This window comes from Scyliorhinus canicula, chromosome 16 (assembly GCF_902713615.1).
Source record: "Scyliorhinus canicula chromosome 16, sScyCan1.1, whole genome shotgun sequence".
NCBI classification, from domain to species: domain Eukaryota; kingdom Metazoa; phylum Chordata; class Chondrichthyes; order Carcharhiniformes; family Scyliorhinidae; genus Scyliorhinus; species Scyliorhinus canicula.
Window position 1 is genome coordinate 94,033,316 of NC_052161.1, and position 16,900 is coordinate 94,050,215.

The 16,900-nt window shown below is 49.0% G+C and overlaps 1 protein-coding gene across 3 annotated transcripts in view; it reads right to left on the minus strand.

Moving 5' to 3' along the window:
* Positions 1 to 1,042: 1,042 nt before the first annotated feature.
* si:dkey-205h13.2 overlaps positions 1,043 to 16,900 on the minus strand; it is a 367,663-nt gene continuing 351,805 nt past the window's right edge. For all 3 annotated transcript variants that reach the window (XM_038773572.1, XM_038773573.1, XM_038773571.1), the window contains 3 exons: positions 15,741 to 15,915; positions 15,544 to 15,641; positions 1,043 to 1,422 (listed from right to left, as the gene is read on the minus strand). In XM_038773572.1, the coding sequence (XP_038629500.1) occupies positions 15,551 to 15,641; positions 15,741 to 15,915 (266 nt within the window). In that variant the 3' untranslated portion in view covers positions 1,043 to 1,422; positions 15,544 to 15,550. The remainder of the gene's footprint in view (positions 1,423 to 15,543; positions 15,642 to 15,740; positions 15,916 to 16,900) is intronic.

A 16,900-nucleotide genomic window follows, 5' to 3' on the forward strand; every position in this document is an offset into this window, starting at 1 on the left:
AAAATAATTGTTCCTGCCATTGCTGCTTTTCTGGGGCAAGGGTAACAATATTGTTGGTGGGGGAGGGGGGGGGGGGGGGCGAGAGCTGTTGTCATGTCTAAGGTTGAAGAATGAGTAATTGTGTGGCAGTACTGAATGGTGGCACTGTTATACCATGGGCGCGATTCTCCGCAACCACGATGGGTGGGAGAATAGCGGGAGGTGCGGGAGCGGACCTCCCGCTATTCTCCCACCCTCCCCCCCCAAAATGGCGTGTCCGGTTTTCCGACACGCCGCTCAGAGAAACGCGGCACGCCGTTTTTCACGGCGGCCCGCAATTCTCCGGCCCGGATGGGCCAAGCAGCCTGCCGTTCCCGACCTGTTCACGACGGCGGTAACCGCACCTGGTCGCTGCCGTCGTGAACATGGCGCGCCAGGTAAGTGTGAGGCCTAGGGGGGGCGGATCGGGGATCGAGCACCACGACCGTGCTCGGGAGGGGACTGGCCCGCGATCGGTGCCCACCTATCGTCTGGCCGGCGTCTCAAGGGGACGCACTCTTTCCCCTCCGCCGCCCCGCAAGATCAAGCCGCTACGTCTTGCGGGGCGGCTGAGGGGAAAGACGGCAACCGCGCATGCGCAGGTTTGAGCTGTCCAACCCGCGCATGCGCGGCTGACGTCATTAGGCTCCGCCGCGGCGTCATTCTTGGCGCGCCGGGCCTTGAAGCCAGGGACAAGGCCCGGCCACCGAGTTTCCCGGTACGGCCTGCCTATCCTCCCCGGGTAGGGGAGAATAGGGGGCCGGGAGAGGCTTCCGACGCCGTCGTGAACCTCTCCAGGTTTCACGACGGTGTCGGGCCTTGCGAAGAATTCCGCTCCATGTTCCTGCTGTTGTGAATATGATTAATCCCCTTTACTCCATAACTGGACTGTGAAAGCTTCTGTTCGGAAATGATACGAATATTTACAGAGATCGGGTCCATGGAATATTCTAAGAATTACTTTCTCACAATAGTTAGATAGCAAACTTTATTAATATTTTATTGACTTTTCTCACATGCAACAATTTGATAATTATAATAATTAGTAACTAAATGCATTCAGCTCCAAGAGTTCTGCTCCCTAATAGTTATCAATTACCAACATTTTTCAAAATGATATATATTTTACTGAATATTGAATTTCTATACAATTATGCAGGTTGTACAGTTCAACGTGATTAGTCAGCGACTGCAAGTCTATGTGATAGGTTACCCCCAAGTCATTGTGTATTGTTGTACCCAGATCCAAGGTTTCCCCCAAGTAATTGTGTATTGTTGTAACCCAAATCCATTCGATAAATGTGATATGTACAGCAACTCTGCCAATTCAACAACCAAGTTCCAAAAGCATGTCTGGCTAGCTCCACACCCAGGTCCTGTGACTGCTTTTCCACTTGCTTGTTCCTGGAAAAAAAAGTGTAACACGTGATTCGGACCTTTCCATCTTTTTACAATCTAGGGTCGATGCTTGAGTAATAACGCAGTTGCCACAGTGCCCTGCTGGTAGCTGAAGAGTGAGAAGCACAGGCCGACGAAACAGATTACTTGTCCCCAGTTGTAAATCACATTCTGACCACTAGGAAGAGCACTGCACACATGCTTACACATGTTAGGCTTCCAAATAATTAACTTTTAATATTTACACACAGGAAATGAGCAGCTGAAATGAATAGAAGTTGGGTTAAGTTCAGTATATATCAAGAAGTTATTTAAAAAACGCAACTTCACAAATGCTTTGGGCATCAAATCATGGTGAAATGATCTCGAAACTTGTATTCTGTAGGGAGTTTTGCAGAAGGTTGGAGATGAAAGACTCTGAACTAGGTACACTGGGTTGAATGTTTCCTTTATGAGTGAATTTTCACACAATTGCAAAAAAACTTTACTGCTTCAAAGATGTAATAATGTATTTCAGGGGATGCTGGCTAAATGGAAATTTACTTAGCAAACTTCTTTCAAACTAAAGGGCCAGATCTTCCTCTCAAACCTGAGCAGATCCCGTCCAGAGCCCCAAATTGGAGGCGTGGGTAACCACAGTTTCATACTAACAATCAACTTTCCATGGGCAGCAAACATGGGTTTTGACATGTTGCTCACATAAATTGACAGCGCCAACATTTGAATGTTTGCTGCAAATGCAATTTATTTTGTAGTGTGAGGCAGATGGGCTCCTGAAGGCAGTGGGGATCATCACAGGTAAGTCAGTCTGTGAACTTTGGGGAAAGTCTGCTCTGAAATTGGAATGGCATAATGCGGCATGATGATTTAAGTATATTTTCAAAGTAGTGATTTATCTTAGGGTTATGTCCTTAAAAGGTAAGTGACCATTTAATTGTGCAAGTGTTCACATGCATTAGAGTACTTCATCCAGTGAATAAAGTGCTCTTCCATATTCAGTAGAATTGAAAATCTGATTTAAAATCATCACCTGAACATTGTGCTTTGAGTTTTATATTGATTTAAAGTTCCAAGATCTGTGGAGAATTTGGGAGAAACTGAACAGCTGCCAGACTTCTCTGACTGCAATGACATTGAGCCTTGGGGAAAAAGCAGCGGCTAGTTGGTCAGCTAACTTCAAATACTCCATTTTATTGAGCTCTATAGGATTTGTTTATCTGGTTGTGCAATGTCACATCATTTAGATTGCACTGCTGAGTTCCAAGCCCCCAAAATGGATTTAGCTCAGTGGGAATTGTTTTTTTCTTAATTTAGAGTACCCAATTAATTTTTTCCAATTAAGGGGCAATTTAGTGTTGCCAATCCACCTACCCTGCACATCTTTGGGTTGTGGGGGCGAAACCCACACAAACACGGGAAGAATGTGTAAACTCCACACGGACAGTGACCCAGAGCCGGGATCGAACCTGGGACCTCGGCGCCGTGAGACTGCAGTGCTACCCACTGAGCCACCGTGCTGCCAGCTCAGTGGGAATTGTTGACACAGTTGTGGAGGAGAGTGTTTACCTTGTTTGTTCAACATTTTTACAAATAGCTAATAGGATTCAATTTTTTAAAGAAATACAAACAGAAAATGCTGGAAAACCTCAGCAGGTCTGGCATAGGGTACTCAAAGGTAAGGGGAATAGACAGGCATTTCTCTGGATGCAAATGAGACTCCAGGATGGTACGTTGCCTTCCTAGAGCAAGGGTCAAGGATGTCTCGGAGCGACTGCAGGACATTCTGGAGGGGGAGAGTGAACAGCCAGCTGTCGTTGTGCATATAGGCACCAACAATATAGGTAAAAAAAGTGATGAGATCCTACAAACTGAATTTAGGGAGTTAGGAGTTAAACTAAAAAGTAGGACCTCAAAGGTAGTACTTTCAGAGTAGGAATGTGAAGATAAATAAGATGAATGCATGGCTTGAGAGATGGTGCAAGAGGGAGGGATTCAAATTCCTGGGACATTGGAACTGGATCTGGGGGAGGTGGGATCAGTACAAACCAGATGGTCTGCACCTGGACAGGACTGGAACCAATGTCTCAGGTGGAATGTTTGCTAGTGCTTATAGGAGGGTTTAAACTAAAGTGGCAGGGGGATGGGAACCGATGCAGGAAGTCGGAGGGAAGTAAGGTAGGGACAGAAACAAAAGCCAGTAAGGGGAAAAGTGAAAGGGGGAGAAACCAAAGTCAAAAAACGCCGCAGTACTGTGACTGTAGAGAATTCTGTGAATGGATCCAGTAAGGCTAAGAGAAATAAAACACAGGGAGAGTGTACAAAACATGACCGGATAGATGGTCTGAGAAAGCAGGGCAGAGAGCAAGAGAAGTCTAGATTAAACTGCATTTATTTCAATGCAAGAGGCCTGACGGGAAAGGGAGATGAACTCAGGGCAGGCCTGGCAACTCAATGTTCTGGGGGACTGATGCTACTGGAAAGAAAGAACAGGAGGTAAGAGAGGAGGGGGAGTTGCGCATTTTGATTAGGGAGAATATCACAGCAGTACTGAGAGCGGATCTATCCGAGTCTATATGGGTGGAACTGAAAAATAAGGGAGAGATCACTTTGATAGGATTGTCCTACAGGTCACCAAATAGTCAGCGGGAAATTGAGGAGATTACAGATAGATACAAGGGAAAAAGGGAGGTAATAGTTCGGGACTCTAGCTTTCCCAACATTCACTGGGACAGTCATAGCATTTGGGGCTTGGATGGAGAGAAATTTGTTGGGTGTCTTCAGGAGGAATTTTGCATTCTGTATGTGGGTGGCCCGACTAGAGAGGGGGAAAACCTTGACCTCCTTTTGGGAAATATGGAATGGAAGGTGACAGAAGTGTTAGTGAGGGATCACTTTGGGACCGGTGACCATAATTCCATTAGTTTTAAGATAGCTATGGAGAATGATAGGTCTGGCTCAATAGTTAAACTTGTAAATTTGGGCAAGGCCAATTTTGATGGTATTCGACAGGAACTTTCAAAAGTTGATTGGGGGAGTCTGTTGGCAGGAATAGGGATGGTTGGTAAGTGGAAGGCTTTCAAAAGTGTGTTGATCAGGGTTCAGGATAAGCACATTCCTTTTAGAGTGAAAGGCAAGGCCGGTAGAAGTAGGGAAACCTCGATGAAGCAGAATATTGAGGCCGTGGTCAAAAAGTAGAAGGAGGCATATGGCATTCATAAGCAGCTGGGATCAATTGGATCCCTTGAAGAGTACAGAGGTTGTCGGAGTAGAGTTAAGAGAGAAATCAGGAGGGCAAAAAGGGGACATGAGATTGCTTTGGCAGATAAGGAAAAGGAGAATCCAAGGCGAGCTTTCGGACCAACACCACCAGCTCTGAATAATTCCTGCTGCACAGAGGCACAAGGCTGGGATGCCCACTGTCCCCGTTCTTGTTCGCACTGGCAATCAAACCCCTGGTGACCGATCTGAGACATGAAAGAGTGGAAGGATATCCGAAGAGGAGGCAGAGAGCAGAGTCTCAGTCTATGCAGATGACCTGCTCCTTTACATCTCGGACCTACAGAACGGCCTGAAAGTAATCATGAAGCTGCTGGAAGAGTTTGGGGCCTTCTCGGGCTACAAACCCAACCTGGGTAAGAGCGAGGCGTTCCCGGTGAACCCGAATGTGGGAGGGACAGCTCTGGGGGGGGGGGGGGGGAGGGTGGGGGGGGGGGGGGGGGGGGCTATCATTCAAACTAGTCCAAAATGAATTCTGCTACCTGGGGATCCAGATAACCCATGACTGGACACAAATCCATAAATGGAACCTGACCATACTGATCTTCATCCCCAAGGCCTTTTTCCCAGGGACAGACAAAAGGATGCTTGGCATTTGTGTGTGGGGAGAAAACGCAAGGATCCCCAAATCTACACTGCAAAGGAGGAAAAACATGGGCGGCCTGGCTCTTCCGAACCTACAATACTACCACTGGCAGCCACAGTTGGGAGAGTGAGGGAATGGATAGTAAAATCGAGCACGGAATGTGTGATGGGGGAGGAGTACGCCTACAAGAGAATGACCCTCCGAGCCCTCGCCACGGCAGTGATCCGATCCCCCACCGGCAAAATACACGCCCCGCCCAGTGGTGGTAGTCACATTGAAAACATGGAGCCAGATGAGGCAACACTTTGGCTTAACCAAGATGTCCACCATGCCCCCATCAGTGGTCACCACAAATTCCTGCCAGACACGCTGGATGCCACTTTTAAAAAGTGGAGACAGGACGGGGGGACCCAACGGTCAGGGACTTTTACATGGGGGACAGATCTGCAATCCTAGACGAACTAATAGAAGGACTGGAGGGACAGGAGCTCCAACACCTACAAATCAAACACTTTCTCCGCAAGGAGACAATCCAATATCCTAGGGCCCTGAGAGACACTTTACTGGAGGAACTACTGGGCACGGACAGGAAGGAGAGGGGGAACTGTGGGGACATCTACATACGACTGCTGGAAAGAGCAAGAACACATTGGACGGAGCTAGGCCCAAATGGGAGGATGAACTCGGGACAGAAGCGGTTTGGGGACTCTGGAATGAAGTAGAGCCAACTTCACCTTCTCCTGCACAAGGCTAAGCCTCATGCAGTTTAAAGTGGTGCAATGAGCTCACCTAACCAGAATCCGAATGAACAGGTTCTTCCTGGACGTGGATGATAAATGTGAACGGATCCAAATAGGCCTGGCGAACCATGGCCACATGTTCTGGGTCTGCCTCAGACTTGTCGGGTTCTGGACAGCTGTCTTCGAGGCAATGTCCAAGGTTGTGGAGATGAGGCTGGAGCTGTGCCCGAGAATGGCAGTCTTTGAGGTTTCGGACCAGCCAAAACTACATATGGGAAAGCAGGCTGAAGCCCTGACTTTTGCTTCCTTAATCGGCTGGCAATCAGCAGCACCACCCACATCTGCAGACTGGCTGGCAGACCTGTCGGAATTTCTCCAACTGGAGAAGATCGGATTTGACAAAGGTTTGTTAGTGAAGTTCCGCAGGGCTCAGTGTTGGGACCCTTGCTCTTCCTGATATATATTAATGACCTAGATTGTGGTGTTCAAGGCATGATTTCGAAATTTGCAGATGATATGGAGATTGTCAACTGTAATTAGGATAGTCTTGAACTTCAAAAGAATATCGACATTGGTGGATTGGGCTGACACTGTGAGATATTGGATGGAATATTCATAAAGAGCGAGGAAGTATTCGAAGGTTTGGAATCATTGAAAGTTGATATGTAACTCAGGCCAGATGGATTTTTTTCTGAGGCTACTGAATGAGGTCAGCACGGTAGCATTGTGGATAGCACAATGGCTTCACAGCTCCAGGGTCCCAGGTTCAATTCCGGCTTGGGTCACTGTCTGTGCGGAGTCTGCACATCCTCCCCGTGTGTGCGTGGGTTTCCTCCGGGTGCTCCGGTTTCCTCCCACAGTCCAAAGATGTGCAGGTTAGGTGGATTGGCCATGATAAATTGCCCTTAGTGTCCAAAATTGCCCGTAGTGTTGGGTGGGATTACTGGGTTATTGGGATAGGGGGAGGTGTTGACCTTGGGTAGTGTGCTCTTTCCAAGAGGCGGTGCAGATTAGATGGGCCGAATGGCCTCCTTCTGCACTGTAAATTCTATGATAAGGTCAGGGGGGAGATAGTAGATGCTCTGAGGATGATTTTACAATCCTGACTAGATACAGGGGAGGTACTAGAGGACTGGAGAAATGCAAATGTGGTCCCATTGTTTAAAAAGGGATGGAAGGAAATGCCAAACAATTATAGGTCAGTGAGTCTTATGTTGGCAGTGGGCAAATTTGTAGAATCAGTCCCGGAAATAGGACACCGTCACATAGAAAGGCTTGGACTAGTCAGGGGTAGTCAGCATGGATTTGTTAAAGGAAAGTCTTGCCTCACAAATTTGATTGAATTCTTTGAGGAAGTGACAAGAAGGGTTGATGAAGGTAGTGCAGTGGATTTTAGCAAAGCACTTAACAACGTCCCACATGGCAGATTGGTCAAAAAAGTAAAAGCCCAGGGGATACAGGGAAATGTGCCAAACTCAATAAAAAATTAACTTAGTAACAGGAAGCAAAGGACAATAATTGATGGCTGCCCTTGCAAATGGAAAGTTGCTTCAAGTCGTGTTCCAAGGGCTCGGTGTTGGGACCCTTACTATGTTATATATTAACCATTTGGACATGAACCTGGGGGGCATGGTTGGGAAATTTGCAGACAACACAAAGATTGGCTGAGAGGTAGACAGTGTAGAGAGTAGCTATAATCTCCAAAATGATATAGGTAGAGTGGCTGATAAAATGGCAGATGGAATTTAACACAGAGACGTGTGAGGTCATGCAATTAGGGAGGTCAAACAATAGGAAATACACAATAAATAGGAAGATACGAATAGGGGTCGGTGAATGAGAGATCTTGGCATACAAGTACACAGGTCCCTAAAGGCAGCAGTTCAAGTCGACAAGATTGTAAAGAAAGCTTATGGAATACTCTCCTTCATCGGCAGAGGTTTAGAACATAAAAGTAAGAATTGTATAAAATAATGTCAGAATTGTATACAATACTGGTGAGGCCACAACCGGAATATTGTGTGCAGTTCTGGTCACCACAGGAAGGAAGTTATTGCTCTGGAGAGAGTGCAGAAGAGGTTTACAAGAATGTTGCCAGGGCTAGAAAAGTGTAGCTATGAGAAGAGATTGGATAGGTTGGGGTTATTTTCCTTGAAACAGAAGGCTGGGGGTGACTTATATAATCATTATTATTGTCACAAGTAGGCTTACATTCACACTGCAATGAAATTACTGTGAACAGCCCCTAGTTCACAGCCCCTTCTAAAGTGTCAGATGAAGTTCGATGCACAGAATTGTGAGGTAATTCATTTTGGTAGGATGAATGTAGAGATACAAAATAAAGCAAAGGGAGAAACTCGAAAGATGGTGCAGGAACAGTGGGACCTCAGTGTAGGTGTACATAAATAATTGAAAATGGCAGGGTAAGAACAGTTGAAACACATATGGAGCAAACCTCAGAAAAATCTTGAGGTGTGGTAGCGAGTGGGAATTACCACAAGCTTCCCGGCGCTAGGCGCACCAATGGTGGCATCGTAATTCAACACTAATTGGCCCACTTAACGAGGCCTCATGAGCTTCTCACCGCAAATGAAGGCTCGTCAGCTGATTCGCTGGGACAACACTCGCTAGCCTCCCGCTAACAAGTTCGAGCAGCACTTAAGCTGCATTTGGTCAGACAAGTCCACAACAATGATGTCGAGGAGACCGGCCCCAAGATTCAGGCTGTTGACCTGGGGCGGCTCCTGGACGAGGTGGAGACCAGGAGAGCTGTTCCCCCCGAGCGCCCCAGTGGGTGAGCCACAAGGCAGCCAGTGCTGCCTGGGATGAGGTGGCGGCAGCTGTCAGCTCAAGAAGTACGACCAGGAGGACTGGTCTGCAGTGCAGGAAGAAGGTCAACCATGTACACTGGGCAGCACAAGTGAGTATGCACCAGCCCCTCATCAACCCCCCCACCCAAGGAAGCACCCACCTTCCCAACTCCCTATGCTACCCCCAGCCCTCCCTCTCCCTTCCTTCTCAAGCCCTCCACCCCCCCCCCCCCCCCCCCCCCCCCCCCCAGCCCCACCTTCATACCCCCTCTCCCGCCACTGTGAACCACGCTGCGGCTAACGATGCCCTTTCTGTGTCTCCTTAGGAAAAGCTCTCCCATAATCGCCTGGAGAGTGTCCAGACCGGCGGAGGGGTGCCAGGCATAAGAATGCTCACCTCCTTCGAGGAGCAGGCCTGGAGATGACTGGGGTGGCCGAGGACTGATCAGTCACCCATGCAGAGGCTGGCCGATGCCGCAGAGGTGAGGAACCACCGGACTCCACCGGGAGGACCTGTCAAACATGAGTTGTTATTGCCTTACTAACTGACCCATCACTCCCACTAACCACATGTCCATTCTCCTGCAGGTCCTCCAGCAGACGGAGCTGGCTCATCCCGGGCGACACTCTCTCCTGACTCCGAGAACACCTCATGGAGATTGTGGTCATGGCACAGCTGTCATCCCCACCCCCCACCAACGCAGATACACACACCTCGGTGGGACATGTTAGTGGACAGGCATCTGAGGCACAATCTGGTGAGCATTACACTGCTGATGATGCACATCTGGTGGAGGCAAGAACCGCCAGGCTAAAGAGCAGTTGGAGGTCTGCTGGATCCCAGGACCCGGGTGGGTCCCAGCCTGATGCTGAGCCTGTGGTACAGAGTTATCCGGAGCCGATGGAGATGATAGGGAGCAACCTGGGTGTTCAGGGGGAGATGTCAGCTTCACTCCAGCAGACCCATAGCCGACTGGAGGAGTTCCAGAGGCTATGGGCGCAGGAGATGTCACCGGCAATGCATGGCGCTCCTAGGGTGGTGACTGCAGTGGAGAGCCTGGTGCACGACATCGGCACCATGAGTGAAGGTGTCCAAAGGCGTCGCGCTGTCGGTGATGGCCAGTCGCTGAGGGATGCAGACCATGGGGAAACCTCCAGGGCTGGCAGAGGCAGATGATATCGGGGCAGCCGGGGCTCGAATCAGTGCCCCTCTGTCCCAAGGTGGACCCCAGCAACATAATAAGGGCACCGATCGGAAAGAGGGGATGCCGGGTGCCAAGCCAGACTTGTTCCATGGAGTGGTGATGTTAGGCACCAGTTGCCCCGGGTTCCACCCATCTGATGAGGTCGCATCTAGCAGTCAGCAGACAGGACAGACCAGCATGGCTCTAAATGTTTCGCCGACAAGTGAGCTGGAGCTCTCAGAGGACCCCTGCCAGGGGCATCGAAGGCCATGGGATGAGGTAGGCTGCCTTCACCTCTGATGTGCATGCTGGGAAACACCAAGAAGCAGTGGTAGAGTTGAAGGGCCAAGCACATCGAGGACCACTGAGGACACCAAAGCCGGGGTGGGGCGGACAGGTAGGAGGTGGAGGGCGACACCATTGGGAGTAGGGTTTGTACAACACATGAAACACCTTTTTGCAAAACCATCATAAGACCATAAGACATAGGAGTGGAAGTAAGGCCATTCGACCCATCGAGTCCACACCGCCATTCAATCATGGCTGATGGGCATTTCAACTCCACCTACCAGCATTCTCCCCGTAGCCCTTAATTCCTCGCGACATCAAGAATTTATCTATCTCTGCCTTGAAGCCATTTAGCGTCCCGGCCTCCACTGCACTCCGCGGCAATGAATTCCACAGGCCCACCACTCTCTGGCTGAAGAAATGTCTCCGCATTTCTGTTCTGAATTTACCCCCTCTAATTCTAAGGCTGTGCCCACGGGTCCTCGTCTCCTCGCCTAACGGAAACAGTTTCTTTGCGTCCACCCTTTCTAAGCCATGTATTATCTTGTAAGTTTCTATTAGATCGCCCCTTAACCTTCTAAACTCCAATGAATACAATCCCAGGATCCTCAGCCGTTCATCATATGTTAGACCTGCCATTCCAGGGATCATCCGTGTGAATCTCCGCTGGACACGCTCCAGTGCCAGTATGTCCTTCCTGAGATGGGGGGCCCAAAACTGGACACAGTACTCCAAATGGGGCCTAACCAGAGCCTTATAAAGGCTCAGTAGCACATCGCTGCTTTTATATTCCAACCCTCTTGAGATAAATGACAACATTGCATTCGCTTTCTTAATCACAGATTCAACCTGCATGTTTACCTTTAGGGAATCCTCGACTAGCACTCCCAGATCCCTTTGTACTTTGGCATTATGAATTTTCTCACCGTTTAGAAAGTAGTCTATGCTTGGATTCTTTTTTCCAAAGTGCAAGACCTCACATTTTCTCACGTTGAATTGCATCAGCCATTTCCTGCACCACTCTCCCAAACTGTCTAGATCCTTCTGCAGCCTCCCCACTTCCTCAGCACTACCTGCCTGACCACCTAACTTTGTATCATCGGCAAACTTCGCTAGAATGCCCCCAGTCCCTTCATCCAGATCATTAATATATATGGTGAACAGCTGCGGCCCCAACACTGAACCCTGTGGGACACCGCTGGTCACCGGCTGCCATTCCGAAAAAGAACCTTTTATCCCAACTCTCTGCCTTCTGTCAGACAGCCAATCCTCAACCCATGCCAGTAGCTCACCTCGAACACCATGGGCCCTCACCTTACTCAGCAGCCTCCTGTGTGGCACCTTATCAAAGGCATTTTGGAAATCCAGATAGACCACATCCACTGGGTTTCCCTGGTCTAACCTACTTGTCACCTCATCAAAGAATTCTAACAGGTTCGTCAGGCACGACCTCCCCTTACTAAATCCATGTTGACTTGTTCTAATCCGACCCTGCTCTTCCAAGAATTTAGAAATATCATCCTTAACGATCGATTCTAGAATTTTACCAACAACCGAGGTTAGGCTAATTGGCCTATAATTTTCCATCTTTTGTCTTGATCCTTTCTTGAACAAGGGGGTTACAACAGCGATCTTCCAATCGTCCGGGACTTTCCCTGACTCCAGTGATTTTTGAAAGATCTCAACCAACGCTTCCGCTATTTCTTCAGCCACCTCCCTCAGAACTCTAGGGTGTAGCCCATCGGGGCCAGGAGATTTGTCAATTTTAAGACCTTTTAGCTTTTTTAGCACCATCTCTTTTGTAATGGCAACCATACTCAACTCAGCCCCCTGACCCTCTATAATTTTTGGGATATTACTCATGTCTTCCACTGTGAAGACAGACGCAAAGTACTTATTAAGTTCTCCAGCCATTTCCTCGTCTCCCATCACTAGCCTTCCGGAATCAGTTTGAATTGGCCCAATGTCTACTTTGGCCTGTCGTTTGTTTACTTATGTATTGAAAGAAACTTTTACTATCATTTCTTATATTACTGGCTAGCCTGCCTTCACATTTGATCCTCTCCTTCCTTATTTGTCTCTTTGTTAACCTCTGTTTGTTTTTGTAGCCTTCCCAATCTTCTGATTTCCCAGTGCTTTTGGCCACTTTATAGGATCTCTCTTTTTCTTTGATACATTTCCTGACCTCCTTTGTCAGCCATGGCTGTCTAATCCCTCCCCGGATAATCTTTCTTTTCTTGGGGATGAACCTCTGTACAGTGTCCTCAATTATGCATACAAACTCCTGCCATTTTTGCTCTGCTGTCTTCCCCACTAGGGTCTGCTTCCAGTCGATTTTCGCCAGTTCCTCTCTCATGCCCTCGTAATTACCTTTATTTAACTGTAACACCATTACATCCGATTTTGCCTTCTCTCTTTCAAACTGCAGACTGAACTCAACCATATTATGATCGCTGCTTCCTAAGTGTTCCCTTACTTTAAGATTTTTTATAAAGCCTGGTTCATTACATAGCACTAGGTCCAGAATAGCCTGCTCCCTTGTGGGCTCCATGACAAGCTGTTCCAAAAAGCCATCTTGTAAGCATTCCATGAATTCCTTTTCTTTGGATCCACTGGCTACGTTATTTACCCAATCCACCTGCATATTAAAGTCCCCCATGATCACCGTGACCTTGCCTTTCTGACATGCCTTTTCTATTTCCCGGTACATGTTGCGCCCCTGGTCCTAACCACTGTTAGGAGGTCTGTACATAACTCCCATTATGGTTTTTTTGCCTTTGTGGTTCCTCAATTCTACCCACACAGACTCCACATCATCCGACCCTATGTCGTTTAGTGCCATAGATTTAATTTTGTTCTTAACTAACAAGGCAACCCCTCGGCCCACCTCCCTGTCTTTTCGATAGGTTGTATATCCTTGGATGTTTAACTGCCAGTCCTGAACCCCCTGCAGTCATGTCTCTGTGATGCCTACCACATCATAATCATTCACGATGATCTGTGCCATTAGTTCGTCTACTTTGTTACAAATGCTACGAGCATTCAGGTAAAGTGCCTTAATGCTAACTTTCTTATCATTACAGATATTGGAAGTCCTAAGATGCCCAAAGTTATCCTTCCTTTTTGTTGAATTCCTAGTCTGCCTCAAGCTTAAATCAACCTGCCTACATGTTATCCTCCTGCGTATCTTGCCATTTAACTCCATGCTCCCTGTCGCTTTCACTTTCCCTTCCCCCCAACTCAGAAGTTTAAAGTCCTACTGACCACCCTATTTATCCTCTTCGCTAGATGCCTCTGTCACTTTCTTCTGCAATGCGGGCTGACCCCCGTACCCTTTGCCCATCTCCCCAGCGCAGACCCCCCCCCCCCCCCCCCCCCCCAGCAGGGCCTGCCACCCCACCAAGCACTGGGAGGGCAAGCCCAGCGTCCTTGGGCTCTTCGCCTGTGAGAAAAGATGGCTAATCACCTCCTCAGCTCCCCACAGAAGCCCTTCCGCCAGGTTCACGTTTTTAAAAAGGAGTACTAATTGGCGCAAGCGTGAACAAATGCTGGGAAGGCCGCTGAATGATGGGAGGCTGTTAGATATGGAGTCGCTCTCGTTAATTGATGGAAATGAGGCTGAAGTGGTGATAATTACTTCTGATCTCGCCTCCGGGAATGGCCAGTTGCATCACAAACTGTTTGACATCTGGCACGGATCTCGTTTTTGGCATCTCCCACTATTCACCGGCCTCATTACGCTTGAGCGAGAGCATAACGAGGCCAGAGAATCGCGCCCACAATATCATAGGCATTGAGGGCAGAAGGAGGTCATGTTAAACTTGCATAGTTAGGTCTCATCTGGAGACAGTGTCCAGTTCTGGGCAGCATACTTGAGGAAGGATGTGAGGCATTGGAGAGAGCACAGAGGAAATACACAAGAATGAAATTGGAAAGGTTGGGTCTGTTTTCCTTGGTGAAAGGAAGGCTCAGGAAGATTTGAGAGAGTAATTGAAGATCCTGAGGAGTAATGACAGGGTAAATAATGAGAAACTGTTCCCTCTCAAGACAGCATCAAGTGTTTGAGGGCACAAAATTATTGGAAAAAGGAGTAAAAGTGATCTGAGGAAATGTTTTTCACCCAGAGGGTGGTTGGAGTCTGGAACGACCTTCCTGAGAGGGTGGTGGAGACAGGTTCGATCGAGGTATTCAAAAGGGAATGAGATTCCTATTTAAAGATAAATAATGTGCAAGGTTACAGGGATAAGGTAGGGGAATGGGATGAGGTAGAATGCTCTTTCAGTGAGCCAGTGCAAACCCGATGGGCCGAATGGCCTCCTTCTGCACTGTAAATATTCTGTCAGCTGCATTCAGTGCCATGGGAACCTGGATCCCAGAAATGGGTGAGGGAGAGGGACATGATGGAGGATGCACTCAAGCATTTTTCAGGTCTCTCCTGCCCAGATCCACTGATAGGAGTACGCGAGAAATCCTAGTTATTATTTTCAAAGTGGGAAGTAACACTCTATGGGCGGGATTCTCCCGTACCCGACGGGGCGGGAGGTCCAGGCAGGACGGAGTGGCGTGAACCACTGCGGCGTCGGCCCGCCCCAAAGGTGTGGAATCCTCCGCATCTCCAGGGGCTAGGCCGGTGCCGGAGTGGTTTGCGTCCCGCTGGCTGGCATAGAACTAAGGCGCCACGCCAGCCAGGGCCGAAGGCACTCCGCCGGCCTGCGCGAGTGTGTGGGAGCGTCAGCGGCGGCTGACGACAACCCCGGCGCATGCGCGGGGGGGGGGGGGGGGGGGGGAGTGTTCACCAACACGTTGGCCATCGCGGAGGCTGACACGGCTGCGCATAGGAAAAGAATTCTCACACGGCACAGGCCCGCCCGCGGATCAGTGGGCCCCGATCGCGGGCCAGGCACCCCCCGCGGCCATATCCCCGCGCCCCCCCCCCCCCAGAGCCCGCCCGCGCCACCAGGTCCCGCCGGTAAGGGACCTAGTCTAATCTACGCCGGCGGGACTGGCAAAGAACCAACGGGACTTCGGCCCATCGCGGGTTGGAGAATCGCCGGGGGGGGGGGGGGGCCCGCTGCGAGCGGCCACCGACCGACGCGATACCCGCCCCCGCCGAATCTCCAGTGCCAGAGAATTTGGTGGACGACGGGATTCACGCTCCCCCCCGGCGATTCTCCGACCCGGAGGGGGGGGGGGTCAGAGAATCCCGCCCCAGAAATCAACTTTTCCAAATATCCAATACTTACATAAAGTTTAAGGGCAAATAAATCGAATTCTGTAATCGTTACAGAGCTTAGTTGTTTGCTCCTCATTCATGCAGACAAATCCAGTCAAAGTACTGCACCTATTAATACAAATCGGAAAGGAGTGATAATGTGATTGGGAAAACAATTCATGCTCTTTAAAATGAAATCAAACTACGATGACAGGAATAGCTATTTACTCAGTAACAATGTCTCCAGTGCTTGAGGGTAGCTGTCCAGACACTGTCTCTACTTCACAGCCAATTGGGTTACTGCAGATCTGAGTAGGATATTCTTTCCGAAGATTCTCAAGATCCTCAAAATCCCCAGTTCCTGATGGGTCATCACGATCAAACCATGGAGTTCTCTTAGTGCCTGGATAAAGGAACAAATAAGATGGAATTGAAGGTTCTTTACTGCTGCAGAATTGAAGTGCAAAGCAATAATAATTGGACCCCTTCTGGTAGTGATCGATTGAACCCATTGTTGGTCACGTAACGTGGGATAGAGTTGAAAGTGCCTGATGGGAGAGAAGAGTCTAAGAGAAGGGAAGATATCTGCTGATGGATTCGAGAATAGGGATATATTTTCTGGAATGGGAGGATATCCTCCCACCATAGACATGCTGAATCCATGGATGTTTTGATCTCAGCAAATTTGCATAACATTGGTGAACTCTCCAGCCTTTGCCCAAGTAACCACCATTTGAACATTGGTGTTACATGGTCAAGTGGAACCTGTGATGTCAAAGTAGTTCAATAAAGTATTGTGCAAAGCATCAACTTCGGCATCATTACCTGCACCCAACATATACTTTAAAATCTGGGCGACTGAAACTGGCCCCATGTAACACGAGATATCAGAACAAATACCTGGGGCTGGAATTTCCGCCGGTGGGATGCTCCGTTTTGATGGCATCTTGGGTTTTCCTGACAGCGTGCGGCTGCCCCACAATGGGAAACCCCATTGACCAGACGGCGTAATGGAGCATCCCGCCGGCGGGGTGAAACAGAAATGTGGCACGGCGGGGCGGAGAATCCAGCCCCAGGTTTCTTATTTATATTCTCTGACCCTCCTTTTCACATCATATTAATGTAACAGTGGGCGGCATGGTGGCACAGTGTTTAGCACTGCTGCCTCACAGCACCAGGGACACGGATTTCGACCTTGGGCGAGTGACTGTGTAAAGCTTGCATTTTCTCCCCGTGTCTGTGTGGGTTTCCTCCGGTTTCCTTCCATAGTCCAAAGATGTGCAGTTTAGGTGGATTGGCCATGCTAAATTGCCCTTAGTGTCCAAAGGTGTGCCGATTAAGTGGGGTTCTGGGTTACGGGGATAGAGTGTGGGAGTGGGCCTAGGTAG